Genomic DNA, 17,232 nt, shown 5'->3' on the forward strand with positions numbered 1-17,232 from the left:
GTCCGTCTGTCACAGGGTTCTATCTACTGAACCATAATAGACAGACTCTTACATTTTTAACAGAGTATTTATAATGGTGGCTGCTATAACAACAAATACTAAAAATAAAACAAAGTCGAAAATAAATGTGGGTCGCCATACACGCAAGGGCTATTTCTCAACGTTTTTAGCTTGACAGTTCAAATTTTTACAATGTATTTACTTCAGTGCCTGATATAATAACAAATACTAAAAAAATAAATAAAATGAAAATGTTGGTGGTACGGAACCCTCCGTGTGCCAGTTCGATTTGCACTTGGCCAATTATTTCATTATTACTATAAGAATATGAGATGGTAAGTGGTCACTGCCGCCCATGGAAATTTATAAGCAGCTTCCTTTAGGACATAAATTCTAGGTGTATTCGGTCATAGATGCTTTGCCACTCCTGAGGACCTGAGGGGGAAGATATGTAGATGAGACGTAATCATGTCTGAAACGCAAGAAGTACTTCACGCAAGAAATAGGTATGTTTGTACTTTTCTATAGATGTGGTGGTAGATAGGTACTCGTACTATGTACAACTTTAAGTCTTCAGCAAATTTGTAGTATCATAATATTAATTGAAATATACTGGTTCATGATCAACTTTTTTATAGGGTTGGGAATAAGATTTATTCGCAGATCTTATTTGTTTCTATACTTTTGAAAACATGTTTAATTACCCTGATACGTAGAATACACTAATAGGTGGAATACCTATCAGGGTATTTTACCTAATAAAATTAATAATTACTTAATTTTTTACAAAAATATGAATCAATAGATGTACATAATTCGTGTGTAATTTTGAAATAATTTATTCTAAATGCTTTTTAACCGACTTCAAAAAAGGAGATGGTTACTCAATTCGACCGTATATATGCTTTTTAATATAAAGATTTTCTCGCCATTAAAATATAAAAAATAATATAAAATGTGTACCTACATTAAATTTCACTACAAACAAAACCGGAAGACATAATAGTCCTAATACCTGAAAATTCTACTTAACGTTAGAAGAGTTTCATACCACATCCAAGCATTTATATCCGGATCTTACGTAAGGAAGCTGCTTCAAGCAGTCTCGGGTCTCTTCCCTGCGCCTGCGCACGCCTCATAACCCGTGACGTGAAATAAGAAGTGCTATCATAATCTGTGTTGTGCTAGTTTTGTTCCTAAGGTATGTGGACTATTTATAGTTTGGTATTATTTTTGGTTGCTTTATGGGTTATGGTGCCACGTGGCACCATTGGTCGGTGAATGGTGGAGGAAAAATGGTTTTCGTTTCACCCATTTTTCATTTAAAGGCTTACTGCACGTGCTCTACTCGGTAATAGATTTAAAGTATAATATTAACAAATTTAAAATACTAAAGAAAGTTAGGTTATAAACAATTAATTCCCGAGCTTAAAAATGACTACTATTCACTTATTTGAAATAGATTTTATTGTTCCGGTAGTTAAATAATCGTAGGATAGGTAAATAATCATACATCAGAACGTTACTCAATTATTTTCGAAATTTATAAAATTACCATTGCTTATTGTAAACTATTCTTTGATAATGAAAGAAAATATTAGATTGTTTGATAATGTTTAATTTATATACTATTTTACATATAACCTTTTATCCGATTAGACCTTATTGGGAGATACATTTTCAGAAAATCTTTACTAGTAGGTACTCGTCTACGTTTTATAAGGAACTTCTGCGCAACTCGTTCACATTCAGCTTTACAAACTATTCCTCAGTCAGTTAGTGTTAGAGTTTATAACAATGTAATACAATTTATTACAATGTAATATACCGGAGATCTATTTCAAACATAACAATGCGTTATAATGAGCACCGAATGTATTTTTGTCCATCCCAATGTCTTAACATCGGTCATTGGCCCAGGAAGTAACCTTAATATGTCTGCATTTAATCAATAAAAGTAAATAAGAATGCACGTTTATTGTGATTTTTTATATAAAATAGGAGTAGCTGACAAGCATGCAGTCCTGATGGTAAGTGGCTACTACCGCCCATGGACACATGTAATCAACCCCAGATAAGATTATATTTCTACCTGAGGGTGACCACAGATGTGCCTCTGAGGATCAAGCTGGAATGCCCCAGAAAAGTATGATACCTTACCCTTACCACACCTTTCAAACGAGAGCACAGAGGGTTGTACCACCTTTGTTTCATTCATATTCTTAACTTGAATGACGAGGCGATCATTTCCTTCAATTTCCTGGTACAATGCCTGGGTTAAATTATTCTAAATAAATTTAAGCAATGATAGAAAATAGATAGGGGGCAATCGGGGGTACAAGGTTCAAACCCCAGACCTGTATATCTGGTGAAAAATTAATTATCACTTGCTTAAACAGAGAAAGAAAACATCGTGAGGAAATCTACACGTCTTATAGTTCTTAATAAAAAATCTCAAAGACGTTTTCAATTGGCATTTGGTCAGTGCGGTGGACTTTGGCCTGAATCCCTCTCAGTCTGAGAGCAGACCTGTGCCAAACAGTGAGACACTAATGGGTTTACGAGAACCACAAGCTTCAAACCACACCATAGCAGCTGCTGCTGTAAGGCAGTCAGCTGCAGTACCGAAGTAGATAAACCACCTAGAACTTTTCTATAATTTAAATAAGCCTCTGTAGAGTATCACTCATTATTAATTATCAATCTACACAATGTTTTGCTTACCAGATATACCTAGACATCTCAAAATTGCTGCTTACTAAAAATTGACAAATTTCGATCTTTGTTAGGAATACAATGGATAGTTTAATAATAGGGGTTATGAAAAATATGTCAAACTAGCTGACCCGGCAAACTTTGTACCGCCTCAAAATCTGTTTATCAAATATATTTCATATAAAATATAGCCTATGTTACTCGAATGGTGAAAGAATTTTTAAAATCGGTGCAGTAGTTTTTGAGCCTATTCATTACAACCAAACAAACAAACAAAGTTTTCCTCTTTATAATATTAGTGTAGACGTTCAGTCAGTTGGATAGATTAATTATTAATAATGGCTGTATATAAAGGAAGGTATTGTTTACTTTTCGTTTTTCTACCTTGACACGGCGCGGAGTTCGCCCGAGCGACCTTATCTGGACGTTGCCAAGTCGCTCAGCCAATCATTCCAACATCATCGTCAGATATTATTAGTCTCTTATTCACTAATATTATATAGGTACAGTGTATAGGTAGGTATTGGTATCGCTAAAACTTAAAAAAGATTATCCTTAGATTGGATTAACCTTTAGATAATGTTGAGATGGAAATAGCGAATACTTAGTTCTTTTATAATATTGTAGTGTCGAGCATTCAGTCCACTTAATGGAGAGTGGCTACTGCTACTGCTGCCAATGGGTATTTGTAATCAACCCCTGATAAGACTTGAGTCCTACCTAAAGTCGGCCGAAGAAGATCTTTATTACCATCCTCTTCAGACTAGACCTCATCAGGGGGCCTACCACCATCTTCTAAAAACCATCGTAGTTCAGGAAAGTTTCATTTCCTCCTTAAAACAGTAAAATATTCCGTCATACACAGTTGAACAAACTGAAATCCTTTTTCGCTTCGATAATTTTTCGCTTATCCATTGTATATAACCAACTGAAATTGTCATATTTTGCTTAAAAAGTTAAATATCCTGCAAAAAAGTAAAAGTATGATTAAAATAATATTGTTTGAAAAGATGGTAGTAACCCCCCTGCACTTAACACTGACGTTATTAGGCAAAAAGTTTTATAATTAATCATTACAATGAGCATTTCGACTTAGAGTTAAGGCAGGTTAATGGCCTTGATAGAGCTTGGTGGGAAACCTGTGCTTTTTTGATCTATTTGGTACAGATATGAATAAAAAAAAACTTCTGTTTAATCTTCTATCTAAACATTTAGCTTAAATCAGGAATATATGCTCCAATTACATACATAGAATTCATAAATATTTTTTTGAAATATATTTCATTTTCAGAATAATGGGCCAAGAAAATGGAACAACGGATTTGCCGTATGAGGTACTGTATTTAATTAATACGAGGGTCTCTATGAGCACCTTCTATTATTCTCGGTTCCCGAATATTTTTTGCACTAACACTATACTTACTTCTAATAATTATAACACACGTGTACATTAATTTGGATGTAGTTTTTTAAGAGGGTCTGTAATTACCAATCCCAAAATGACTAAAAGCTTCATTTCTTGTTTTTTATCCTGAAAACGAGCCCTAAAGCCCTTTGACCCTTTACCACAAGACTTAGCGTCGTTACTTGCAACCGAGCCAAATATTTTATGAAAATGTATGAATGTATGGAAATGTCCTACATTTTCGTACTATAAATCACTTCCAAACTTTCAAAGGCGTCGCCATTACGTTACGCTAACAATATTACAGACAGATCCTTCAATCTTTCTTGTTAATATTACGATACTTCCAAAATAACTAAAGTCCAATGAGATTAAATATAAATAATGGATATTAAATCCTAAATAAAGTTATAAAGTAAATACATAGCAATCTTGTTTTCAAATAATATTTTCGCTCCATCTAGCGGCCATGCTTAGAACTACGTCCTGTCGTTTTGAGTTAGCGCGTACTTGTGTCATTGTTAACACGTGAGTAAGCAGTTAGTTTAACTACTAACGTTCTGGACAGATGTCGCTACTCGATACGATTTGAATTCACAAAGTGAATTATGACAATTATTACATTTTTTCAAGCAGTTTTCCGTTTTTCCAAACAGTATTGATATAATTTTATTCGTTGGCAGCATTTTTTGAAAGGCTTGACGGAAAAAAAGTCTTTTTAATTCAGACAATGATTAGGGGGCTCCTTCGTCTCGCCAGAGCCTCCACCCCTTACAAAAAATACTGCATACTTAGTACAGGGTCGAATGTACTAAGTATTCAGTATTTTTTATTGCATGTAAATACGTAGGTACAGAATAGGTCTTTAATTTTTCCAATATTTTCTCTGTTTATGCCCTGTATTTCGTTCGAAGAACCAAAAAATCAAAAACAAACATAATGCCTTTTTTAGGTGCGCTCTTCCGAAGAGCTTGGTCGATACTTCGTAGCCACTCGAGACTTGGTGCCAGGCGATGTTGTCTTGGCCGAGTGTCCTCTGGTCTTCGGGCCTAAGGCCATGGGAGACCCTGACGCCTCAATGCCGTGTGTCGGCTGCTACAAGCCTGTGTTTACTGATGTTGGTGAACGATGCTCTAAGTAAGTTTAAGACAGAGGTCATTGAAGTTTATGAGAGTGCGAGCAGTAAAGATAGATTTGGAGGTTTTTTTTTTATAATATCGAAGTAGCAGATGAGCATGCAGTCCACCTATGGTCACCGCACCCCATGAACTGTAATCGACCCCAGATAGGGTAAGATATCCCTACCTGTATCCGTAGGACGGTATCGGAACTAAAATTCCGCGGCAAAAATTAAAAAAACGGAACTATAATAGTGTAAGTAGCAAAAATAAATGAATTATTTTAATATTTGTAAAATTAAATGTCGTTACAATTGACTATTCAGTTTTTTAAAACTTATAATGCGAAATTTTAGTTCCGATGGAACATGGTGGACCCTACGTGAGAGCTGTGTGAGCGAATTCGTAAACGTTGAACGTTTTCGAGCAAACGTAATAACTCATACTGGTACTGGTACTGGTAACTAAATAAAATGTAAACCATTGAAATAAATCCTAGTTTGCTACTTCAATCTTAAAGAAATCCATATTTACTAAGCTAGCTGAATATTATTGTAATTACTAGCCGACCCGGCAAACGTTGTGTTGGCGTATAAATAAAAAAATGTTAAGGCTGAACAGCCCTTATTACTTAGGGGTATGAAAAATACATAGTAGCCGATTCTCAGACATGCATATAAAATTTTATATATAAGATAAATAAAATAATAAACTACATTTTATTACTTTCATTTAAATAATACTAAGTTAATTAATAAATAATAAGTACGTACATAATTTGAAATATACCTTTAAAATTGTTTGTTTCACTGATATTGTGCGTAGTTTGAGAAGGCATATAATAGCAGAAATAATTGCCATAATTACGTACATTGTACACCTGCGAAATTACTTATTTTTATATCTTTGATGGAATGTAGACCAATTATGTTAACAATAGACATGTACAACTTTGTAGGTAGACATTATAAAATTCTTGAATAATATCTGTACAAATCAATTATCAGGTAAATTCTGGTGTAGAGACCTCTTTTTGTTTTAGAAAATAATAAATATAACACTTACATTCTGAAATTCTGTACAAATCTGCTTACTTTTTTACGTTAGCAAGTTATTAAGAGGAAAAGTGATTTTGCCTGCTTACTTTTTTACGTTAGCAAGTTATTAAGAGGAAAAGTGATTTTGCCTAATTAATATTAATTGAAGAATTATGAAATACTCCTATACCTACACGGCAATTATATCAGCTGTGTGCAAATAGCTTAATCCGAAATTATTTATTAGAGATAGTCAAAAATGCCTTAAATAGTTTTGGGGTTAAAGCCTTAAATAACCAATTATTATTAAATGACGTGTCATTTTAAAAGGCTGTAATCCGCAGCATGGATTTCATTGTATTAAAATACTAAATATATGCATTTCCAGATGTGGATGGCCAGTCTGCTCTGGGAACTGTCCTGGACTTAAGGATCCTAAGCACCACGGCATTGAGTGTCAGATTCTCAGCGCACGACCAGAATGCGTTCTTGATAACATGGCGGAATATTACAGGTAAACCTTTGAACTTTCCATATTATTTTTAGAAGTAACGCCTTTGTCAAGTAGAACTTTGTATTAAATGTAATATATTTGTTAGATATTGCTTGTGGTGAAAACAATAAGTTACTTTTTACCAGTAAAATCTCTCTATTTTTCGAAGCCGCTGTCATCCATGAACATTTATTTTCAATGACTGATAATACATATAAGCGTCCAACCTAACATTGGCCATGGGGGATGACATTAATATTCCTAGGGAATAATCTCAGAAGCTTTTAAGAAATTTCTCTATCTTACCACACCTTCATCTCTGAACACAGCAGTGTTTCATATTGGTATGCGTAATAAACACTAAGAATTTATATTTGGTATATTTCTTCTCCAGACACGATGCACTGCTGCCGCTACGTTGCGTCCTGCTCCAAAACACGAATCCTGTAGCCTGGAAGAAGTTGCTGGAAATGCAGTCTCACATGGAATGCCGAACACCCGGAACTGAAGTCTATGAGTATGTATCATTATTTATTTTGCTGCGAACGAGCATGCAGCTCTAGTAAATAGTATTACGTTACCATTAAATGTATTTCATTAAAATAATTGGCCAAGTGCAAGTCAAATCCGCACCCGGGGTGTTCCGTACAGCCAAACTTTTTTTTTTATTTTTTTATTTCTAGTATTTATTATTATAACAGCTATTGAAGTACAGACATTATGAAAATTTGAACTGTCTGCATATGACGGTTCAAAAGTTAGTTGAAAAAATATCTAATAGCAGTTGTATGGGGGCCCTTTTTGTATTCAACTTTTTTTATTTTTAGTATTTTTTGTTATAGCGGCCACCGTTATGCACCCTCTGTAAAAAATTAAGTGTCTATCTATTACGGCTCCAAATATAGAGCCCTGTGACAGACGGACAGACAGCGAAGTCTTAGTAATAGGATTCCATTTTTACTCTTTGGGTAAAACCCTAAAAAAGAAGTTAATGGAAAGATGTAAGGCAATATTTATTGGCATCAAATCGATCATCCTATTAATTGCTGTTCTTAAGGGCTTCATTGAAACGCAATATTATTACTATAATTGGAGTAAATATAACATGGAGTAAGTAATATAACATGTCTGAAAACTTTTAAACTGACAAGTGTTTTTCTATTCCAGCGAAGCAAACGAATTTATCGTTGAATATCTGATGAACAGTTTTATAAATAAACTCGACGGTAATCTGAAGAAGAAATATTTGCCAGAAATATCGGAGCAACTCCTTCACGAAATGTGTGGCATTATTGACACAAACGGATTAGAAATCCGTTTGCCTGAAGGCTCTGAATTGCTCGCTCTGTATGCGAAGACATGTATAATGGAGCATAGTTGTGTGCCGAACACGAAACACTCTTTCAATCTATCGAAGAAAGATAGCGATTTGTACAGGATTACGATTAAAGTTGTATTACCAATAATAAAAGACAATCATATAACCACAATGTACAGTCATGCACTTTGGGGGACGCAAGCTAGAAGGCAACATTTGAAGGACACGAAATATTTTTCGTGTAAATGTGAAAGATGCAGTGATCCAACGGAACTGGGCACATACTTGAGCGCTATGAAATGTTTTGGTGATGGCAATGAAACCTGTGATGGTATTCATCTACCCGAAAATCCATTAGATGAAGAAACTGAATGGGCATGCAATAAATGTAAAGTCAAAGTAAATAATTCTCAGATCAATATGCTTATTTCACAAATGGGAGAAGAAGTTGATAACGTTTTGATGATGGGAGGATCTGTTACGATGTTAGAAAATCTTCTGTGTCGATTATCAACATTTTTACATCCAAATCACTATCATTTGTACTCGATAAAACATTCATTAGTGCAGTTGTATGGAAGACAACCGAGCTTTATGTCGGAAGACATCTTAGACAAGAAAATAAGAATGTGTAGGGATCTTATTAATATCACCAAGACTCTTGACCCTGGCAACGCCAGGCTTTGTCTTTATACATCAGTTTTGCACCATGAACTACACTCAGCACTAGTTTTGAAGTCTAAAAAGGTAAAATCTGATGGTACTATTAGAACAACTGAAGAAATAAAGCCGCTTCTAGTTGAAGCTAAGGCTGCTATCGAAACAGCACTAGAATCTCTAAAAGATGAACTAGAAGAAACTTCAGGAAAGAAACTGTACGCTGTATTAGAGGGTAGCCAGCGAGATTTTGAAAGGTATTGTAAGGAAAAGAAAATACATTTTTGAATTTTTTATTTCAACATTAATAAATTTAAACGTTAACAATAAATACTTATGTTCCTATAGCTTAGTCTATTATCACAGTGAGATGTTTCTTTGTTTATATCTTTGATATTATATTATTAAATGTTAATACTATTGCTCAAACTTATTTATCTTAACTTATATTTAATAATAATCTATCGTTTTCCGAGGTACCAACTTAATCCTGATCTGGCGTCGTCACCATTCACATTAGACGTAATCCATTCTGTAAATCTAGATACTCTGGTGTAGATGCCAGGCATTCTCTCTCTGGCACAGCCACTTCCAGTAGATACCACACCAATCACCATTGAGCGGCCATTGTCTCCGTGAGCTAGTAGGGGGCCACCGCTATCAGCCTGTAATTCATTACTTGATTAAATAATTGTGTACTACATGGTGTCTATGCCCGCGTAGTTAGATGGACAAAAGTACATAATGTTAATTTTTATTTTAGTGAGTCTATACAAGTTAATCTTAGAAATTAAATGAAATTTGACGAGGCTTTCATAGAATCATAAAGAACTTTATGAGGAACAGAGTAGGAGTTTAACAAGTATAATAATAAATGTGAAAAAGAGTGCTCCGAAATGTTTCTGAATTTTAGAAATTTAGAATGAAATTTTGTTTTTTTGCAAAATAACGCAATTCGGTAAAATTATTTCATGTGCACATTTTAATACAATTTCTTTACCCAGCAAGAGTCCCTGCCGCCCTTCTCGTGCCCAGCGCACATCTGTGTCGGAATGACCTTCACTTTGCTGCCCTTTGACTCATACCAAGTGTTGCATTCATCGTTAGCCACCACTAATACTTCAGTTTTCTGTAAAATGTTTGGTCTTGACCCTGAAATATTAAAAAATCATCTATAATCAGCACCGAATTTGAAAAACTCTTCCAATATAATGTTTTCAGTTTAGTCGTTTTTGAATATATAAGAAACTCGAACTTACTTACTAAGAGTAGCAAATTTTCAAAAGTATTTACTTTAGACAGGACTCCCTGAATTTTGGGCAAGTAGCAAACCTCCACAAGCGACGATGATCATTTAATATCCAGTGCTTGCTCTTATGCTACTTCTATTACAAATATCTGAAGAAACTTACCAATAGCTCTATCTTCGTTGGTGAAACCCCACCCAGCTACCGTGGCCAGGGTACCACTGAAGTCAGAGGACAAGGGTTGTGGCAAGCACGCAGGTCGCAGCTCATTTGTCCAGGTGAGCTGGCGGATCGTTTTCAGAAGCGCTACGTCGTTGGATTTCTTCTTACATCTGTAATTTTGAGATTTTTAAACGTTTTGTTTCTTGGACTACGAAATCGTCACTAATACTAGTTGTAGGTGCGAGGAGTGCGATTTAGAGAAGTATAAAGAGTATGTCTGTAAAGCACAAATCGAGAGAAATAAACACTGTTAGGAAACATGTATATTTCTCTTTTTATGAACTGTGTTGTCTCTAATGTCCTTTCTTCAAGGAGCTGGTCTTTAGTGATAATATGAAGTCAACCACTCAAAAATTTTACTAATCTCATTCTGAGAGGAGATCTCTGAAGTGGGATAGTAATAGATGATGAGGACTTACATAGACAGGTAATAAATGTCTACATACCTATATTCTGGATGCGGTATAATCTTGGACAATGCTTCATTATCCTTCTTAGTAGATATATCCGTGTATCCAACTACAACTGATAACTGTTTAGTTTTGAAAAATTCTTCGAATGCACTGCAACAAAATTATAATTTTTACTAAACTAATAAAACACCCGCCAAAATCCGTAGTGGTTCGTACTACTTACTACTTTTTCAGTTTTAGAAAAGAAGTTAATTTACTTAAATAAATAAGTAATGAAGTTTAAAAAGTTTGGACACAAACTCAAAATAATTTGTTTCTTTTTTATTAAAAAAGTTTATAAACAGAATGTACATAATATAATAGTTAATCGATCGTATCGTTCAATATATTACTGCTGACGACCATATCCCAGGCAAAACACCTAACCGCCTCTAAACGGTATACTAAAAATTGCTGAAAGATACTGCCCTGGTACAAACAGATAAACAAAATTACCCCCATTCCGAGTGACCACACTTTACGGTCTTTGCGGCACATAGCGATATCTTTCCACTCGCCGGGGTAACATTTTCAACGTAGCAGAACGCTTCAGGCCTTTTAGGTTGGTTTATATACGGTACCATATTGGTTGGTCAGAAATTTGTTTTGAAAAGTTTCAAAACGCTTTGTACCTAAAACCCTTGTTTTAGACACAGAAAAAAAGGCCGTGAACTTTAAGACTTAATACTGGTAAAAATCTTTGTGGTGGCAAATAAGTGGAAATGCACCAAACATATTATTCAATTTAGTTGTTCTCTGGGCTTTATCAGTCCATACACAGATATGAGCTGGTCACAGAATCAAAAGCAGATTGGATAATATTGTAAAATTCATTTCACTGAAGCTTTAACCTTCATTAATCATCAAAATGATTAAGCTACAGCGAATACCGACATTCCAGTATAAGGCGAAATAATTTCAAATTCAGCCATAACTGAGAGTTAAAACTCCCAATAATTCTTCAGTCTAAAAAACATCCAAGAACTAAAGTGAAGAAAAACGTTTGTAGTTCTAACGATAACCGTCTATGACACGAAGATGGATGCGGAGAAAAAATTAATGATTCGCATATGACTTGTTGCGACTCAACGCCGAACAGGACTTAAAGGGAATGTTTTATCGTATGCTAGATGCGGTGAAATGGTTCTCGGTCTGATTATAGTTAAAAGCGAAACTTTATCGCCAAATCATTACAGCTCAACTAATTATGTTGGTATTTTATCATAATGTGATGGCCTTGATAAACTTTATACCTCATCCTTCAGAGCAGAAAACGTATCTTTTTTCTATTTATTTTTTCTAAAAAGTACATAATGTAAAAGACTGTAGACAGTAATCAGTACTGTAAAATTTTAGACGATTTTAAGTTTAATTTTTCATAAAATTGAATAAATCATTTTTTCAGTAGCAAATGAGCAAGAAGTCTACCTGATGATGAGTGATCATTGTGCTTAAGTGCACAATTGTAATCAACACACTATCTAAATAAATATATCTAAATCATAGATTAGTAAAGATACTTCGCCGCCTTGAAATTGAATGAAGCCGCAAATGGCTTATTATAGTAAGTTCTTTTTTTGAATTCTTGACAAATAAAAACATTTTTAGAGAAAATTTACGAATAAATAACTAATACTGCGTAATTTACATGATAAATAAACAATTTATAATAATAATTTCAAATATTTTAGGGACATTTTAGCACGGAGACGTGGCAAAACTTTTTCAATTCTCAAAACGAGGTACATTTTCTTGTTAGGAGTGAGTAATCTTTACTAATCTATGATCTAAATAAAGTAAATCTACACTACATTGGTATTGAAGTTCTACTTGTAATCTGTCATAGATACGACCCTATTGGGCCTATTTCAAACGATTCCATTGTTAGTTATTTTACCTCGGGCACATCTTTCAAATCAGCAGTAGTATTTAACATTGTTGTTCTAAGGCAGAACTAGGTGAAATCATATACTATATCAAGTCTTCGTTTGAAGGTACTTCGCAAACAAAGAAACCTTGAAACTTAAAGTCTTAAGAACCAAAATTAAAAATCTGACGCGTTTGCTGTAAGCTTGCAAGAATGATGATTCTTTCAAGAAATAAAAATCGTTTTCTTTCTAAGGAATTTCAAAAATATTTTTTCTGACATCAAGTATTTAAAAGCAAGCGAGAATCTGCCCTTTCTGTAGTTCCACATACGTCAGTGGAACATGTAAGTAAAATTGAAATTTGCCAGCGGGAACAAACGTATATAAATGATAATGCGAGTTCATGTTTAACTTCTTTTTGCTAAATTTTCAGACGTCGCGACGCGTCTGAAACGTGACGTCGTTCCTATTTTAGGGTTCCGTATATAAAGGGTAAAAACGGAACCCTATTACTAAGCGGTCTGTCCATCTGTCACAGGGCTCTTTAGCTTGAACCGTGGACACTAGAATTTTTACAGAGTATGTAAAGCGTAAATGTAACCGTGGCGGCTGTAACAAAAAATACTAAAATAAAAAAAATCTAAGAATTGGGGTCGCCATAATAGAAATGCTTTTCGGCGTTTTTCGCTTTATCTCTTGAACTGTAACGGTTCAAATTTTCACAATGTATTTACTTCTATATATCCTATGATAAAAATATTAGTAATTTAAAAAAAATGGCAAATTGGTAGTACAGAAGCCTTCTTATGCGAGATCGACTCGCACTTGGCCAATGATTTCCGTTTCGCCTTGGAAGTAAAAGGTTTTAAAGCAATTTAGCAATTCATCCTACGTGCAAAATATTAGAAAATAATCCGTGCGGAAAATGTTCTTTTATTCATATTACATGCTTGTGCCCGCAGATTTGCGCGCTGAAAATATATTTCTTATTTTAATATACTTGATTAGTATCAGAACTAGATTTCCAGAAAATGCAAGGTTATAGCCCAATACCATAGAATAATAAAGATTACTCACTCCTAACAAGAAAATGTAACCAGTTTTGACAATCGAAATTGTCACTGTCTTCTATTTTCGTGTTTTAAAAATATTAAAAAATGTAGATTTTAGAGCATTTACGAAATAAACGATATTTCTCCGACCTTTTTCTTCGATTTCGTGTTTTTGCACCACTTAACTGTGCATTATATAAGTAGCTGACAGAATTGTCAGCCGTTTAAGCCATTTAATGGCTTCTTTCAATTACAGGGCGGTGAGATATCTATACTTATCTATGCCCTCAAAACTTAAGACTAGCAACATTCACTGAATACACATACGCACCTGCACACACAATGTCCAGCGGTCAACAGCCACCTATCACTGATGACGGTAGCACCACACTGGTGCGCGCCCTGCCGCCACACGCTCGCCGCCCACGGGAACTCCGCTGGGAGGCTGTCCGTGCCGCCCACGATACGACCCCGCCGTGCTGTTTCCACGCCGCATTCTATATCGGCCACTGAAATTTGTTTTCGTAATAAGATGCGTCTATTGTTGTCTAATACTTGATGGTTATTTTAATAGTTTGGTGAAAAGTTAGTTTTATTCACATGAAAATGTATATTACTCGTACTACATACGAGTGGTGTCGTTATTTTGACTTCTTAATGAGTAAGTTTAATGTTTTATGTAAAATTTGAAAGTTTTTTTAGTGTAGTAGTTTGTACGATATATTTTAGATACAATGCATACTACATTAAGCAATTATGCAATTACCTATTCTGTGGAATTTATTTATGGTGTAAACGACTTCACCCTGAATATATTTTGTGCATTGTTATATAAGCAGCTATTACATTAATTATTTTGTTTATTAACTTTTTTTTGGTAATTTTTATTTCACTGCCACTTATTTCTGAGCGGTTATTTAAAACTTCCAATTATCACTTAAAAAAATGTTTAAACGACATGTTTATAAATTTGCGAAATGTTGATAAAAGAAAATTAACTAAAGAAAACACTCACGATTCACATAACACAATCCAAACGAAATTAAATTTAGAACAATATATGTCACAAAGAACAACGAATTCATTTTCATAATTTAAAAATAGCACAAATTTCTAAATTAATTAAGAATAAGCTAAATAATAATTCAAATAAAAAAAATAAAAATAGAACACTTAATAAAAATAAATACTACTATTTAAAAATATAACACTAAATAAAAATAAATACTTTGAATAAAATACATAAATAAATAAAGTGCAAATATGCACTTGTCAGTGCGTGCACTGATTGTGAGGATGTGATTTCATAAGTCACATATTTAAAGGATACTATGATTTGTTCTGAGTCGAGCCTCCTCCGTTTGTTCGAAGGCCTGCCCGTATAAGTCGGTTGTTAAGGATGTGGTTGCATTGTGGGCAATTTATCGATAAACTTCTAAATTTTAAGTGCAATTTATACAGATACTTTTATTATCGTATATAAACTAAAAATTACATTCATTTTCTGAGCTTATATTTTGATACCAAAGTTTAAAAAATATATTTTATAAATTCTATACGCGTTAATCTTTGAAAAAAACTGATCTAAATTTACCATAACTTTGATGCTAAAATACAAAGCACACAGTAAAATACAAAGCTACAAATAACATGGTAAGCCAGTCTATTTCAAAAGATTAAACTTAATTCTTACGGGAAGATTTGACAAAAACACTTATGATAAGTGTTAGATATGCGTACGTATCATATCCTATCTAAAATTGATTATAAATATGATCATGATTACGTACATCATGAGCATTCAATGTTAGGTGAACCTAAACTTTGATAGTTAAAATATCGATATCGATGTAAAATCGACCCATCACTAACCTCAGTTCAATGTCAGGTTCAGGCCTCGGTTGATAGAGCGATAAGAGTCGCGGAACCGCCTGTCATTACACACAATACATGGGCATTATCGAAATATTTCTATGCAATGTCAGTGATAAGGAGGCAGGTAGTATAGAGAAGTGACTATGGTTTTGGGATTTGTCAGGACTTGAGAATAAGTCACAAAAAGTCATTAAGTCGGGAATACATAGGCATTATCGAAATATTTCTATGCAATGTCAGTGATAAGGAGGCAGGTAGTATAGAGAAGTGACTATGGTTTTAGGATTTGTCAGGACTTGAGAATAAGTCACAAAAAAGTTGTTAAAGTAGGGAATATTTGGGCATTGGCGAAATATTTCTATGCAATGTCTGTGATAAGCATGCATGTAGTACATAGAGAAGTGACTATGGTTTATGGATATATTAGGACTTGCCATACACGTTATCGCATAAAAAAGTTGTCAAAGTTGTATGAAATAGATGAAGTATAATAATCTGCACTTGGCCTATTGGACTCTGGAATAAAGCCTTCTAATTCAAAGAGGAGACTAGAGTCTTGTCGCAGGACAAGGACTGTACTTACAGGTGCATGTCTGGGGATCCATCCAACTTCGGAGCCCGTGATAAGGTGGCCGAGTTCCAACTACTATTTTATTACTGCTTATCGGAAAAAGTCAAAATAGGAAAATAATTAAATTTGCTATGGAATTCTCCTTTCACAAATAACATAGCCACACTAGTAATATTTACTAAGGTATCACTAGTTTTCGCAAAAATAAAAAAAGCAAAAGAATTAAATACGTAAAGGAATTCTCCTAGAAACGTAGTCACCCTAGTAGTATTCTGTACTATTCCTACAAGTTAGTCGGCCAAGTGCAGGCAATGTGGAGCGAATGCATCTTGGCCTACTTTACCTCAATGATCTCTGATACGTGGTCAGTATCCTATTTACATCTGTGATTAGAGAAAATGGTGTGAAAATTATCGATGGACATCTGTGATTGGAAAAATTGGTAGGAAAATTATCGAATCTACTTCTGTGATTACAAAAAAAATGAAAATTATCTATTTGTGTTTGTGGTTAAAAAACATTTTTTCTAAAAATTATTGATCTGCATTATTATGTGATGTGTGAAAGTTGTATCCTTATGTTCGTATAGAAAAACAGTGTAAGTTAGGTACTTGACAATTATTATTAGTTCAATAAAATTTATCATTCTTTAAAAAAAAGAAAGCACTATTTTTTAAAGTTTAAAAACATATTTCAAGATTAATAAGTTTGAGTGTGTGATTTTCTACTTTTCGCCCTAAAATTTACATAAGTTTTAAAAATTCTAAAATCCTGCATTGGTATGGTAACGTATGCACTTATATACATATATATGGTGAAAAACTAGTATACGAGTTAAAGATTTTAATGAAAAACGGCTAGTCTTTTTATCAAAAAGGTCATTGATACCAACACAAACTACGGAAAGGAAAGTTTCCGTATTTGTAGTGATAACAGAGGTTACTTGAAGGTTGCTTAGTCAGTTTATTTATTTACTCGTAGTGACTATTACTAAACGGGGGTGTTGGAGTGGTATTTCCGGAATCGAAAAACAAAGGTCAAATATAAGCAAAAGTGTAAGTTGTCTAACGATTCAGTCTTACGTTCCATTTCATTTCATATATTTTATATATTCCAATATTTTTTTCATATTTTATTTCCATATATTTCTTTCAACGCCACTTTAAACCTTTAGAAGGTGGTAGAACCCTTTGTGGTTCGAT

The 17,232-nt window shown here is 34.0% G+C and overlaps 2 protein-coding genes across 2 annotated transcripts; one reads left to right on the plus strand and one right to left on the minus strand.

Moving 5' to 3' along the window:
* The first annotated feature begins 1,106 nt into the window (after positions 1–1,106).
* Positions 1,107–9,163, plus strand: SmydA-5 (SET and MYND domain containing, arthropod-specific, member 5). Its single transcript, XM_073088966.1, has 6 exons — positions 1,107–1,201; positions 4,007–4,049; positions 5,073–5,257; positions 6,664–6,789; positions 7,163–7,285; positions 7,936–9,163. The coding sequence occupies exons 2-6, from the start codon at positions 4,011–4,013 to the stop codon at positions 9,029–9,031; spliced, it is 1,569 nt and encodes a 522-aa protein (XP_072945067.1). The 5' UTR covers positions 1,107–1,201; positions 4,007–4,010; the 3' UTR covers positions 9,032–9,163.
* Positions 9,073–14,853, minus strand: LOC140754056 (trypsin-1). Its single transcript, XM_073088967.1, has 6 exons — positions 14,600–14,853; positions 13,916–14,093; positions 10,659–10,775; positions 10,156–10,322; positions 9,744–9,895; positions 9,073–9,408 (listed from the first exon to the last, which is right to left on the minus strand). The coding sequence occupies exons 1-6, from the start codon at positions 14,673–14,675 to the stop codon at positions 9,205–9,207; spliced, it is 894 nt and encodes a 297-aa protein (XP_072945068.1). The 5' UTR covers positions 14,676–14,853; the 3' UTR covers positions 9,073–9,204.
* Between the last annotated feature and the right edge of the window lie 2,379 nt (positions 14,854–17,232).

This window comes from Epargyreus clarus, unplaced genomic scaffold, assembly GCF_041222505.1.
Source record: "Epargyreus clarus isolate Ecla_fem2 unplaced genomic scaffold, WU_Ecla_fem_2.2 ptg000027l, whole genome shotgun sequence".
In the NCBI taxonomy this organism is placed as follows: Eukaryota; Metazoa; Arthropoda; class Insecta; order Lepidoptera; family Hesperiidae; genus Epargyreus; species Epargyreus clarus.

What these genes read in the sequence shown, in the direction of transcription:
- SmydA-5 (XM_073088966.1), top strand. Translation starts at nt 4,011, where the DNA reads ATGGGCCAAGAAAATGGAACAACGGATTTGCCGTATGAG. An exon ending in CAACGGATTTGCCGTATGAG is followed by an intron (nt 4,050 to 5,072) that starts GTACTGTATTTA and finishes TGCCTTTTTTAG; the next exon opens with GTGCGCTCTTCCGAAGAGCT. An exon ending in GTTGGTGAACGATGCTCTAA is followed by an intron (nt 5,258 to 6,663) that starts GTAAGTTTAAGA and finishes ATGCATTTCCAG; the next exon opens with ATGTGGATGGCCAGTCTGCT.
- LOC140754056 (XM_073088967.1), bottom strand. Translation starts at nt 14,675, where the DNA reads ATGAAAATGAATTCGTTGTTCTTTGTGACATATATTGTTCTAAATTTA. An exon ending in TGGATTGTGTTATGTGAATC is followed by an intron (nt 14,094 to 14,599) that starts GTGAGTGTTTTC and finishes AACAAATTTCAG; the next exon opens with TGGCCGATATAGAATGCGGC. An exon ending in GCTGGACATTGTGTGTGCAG is followed by an intron (nt 10,776 to 13,915) that starts GTGCGTATGTGT and finishes ATTTTGTTGCAG; the next exon opens with TGCATTCGAAGAATTTTTCA.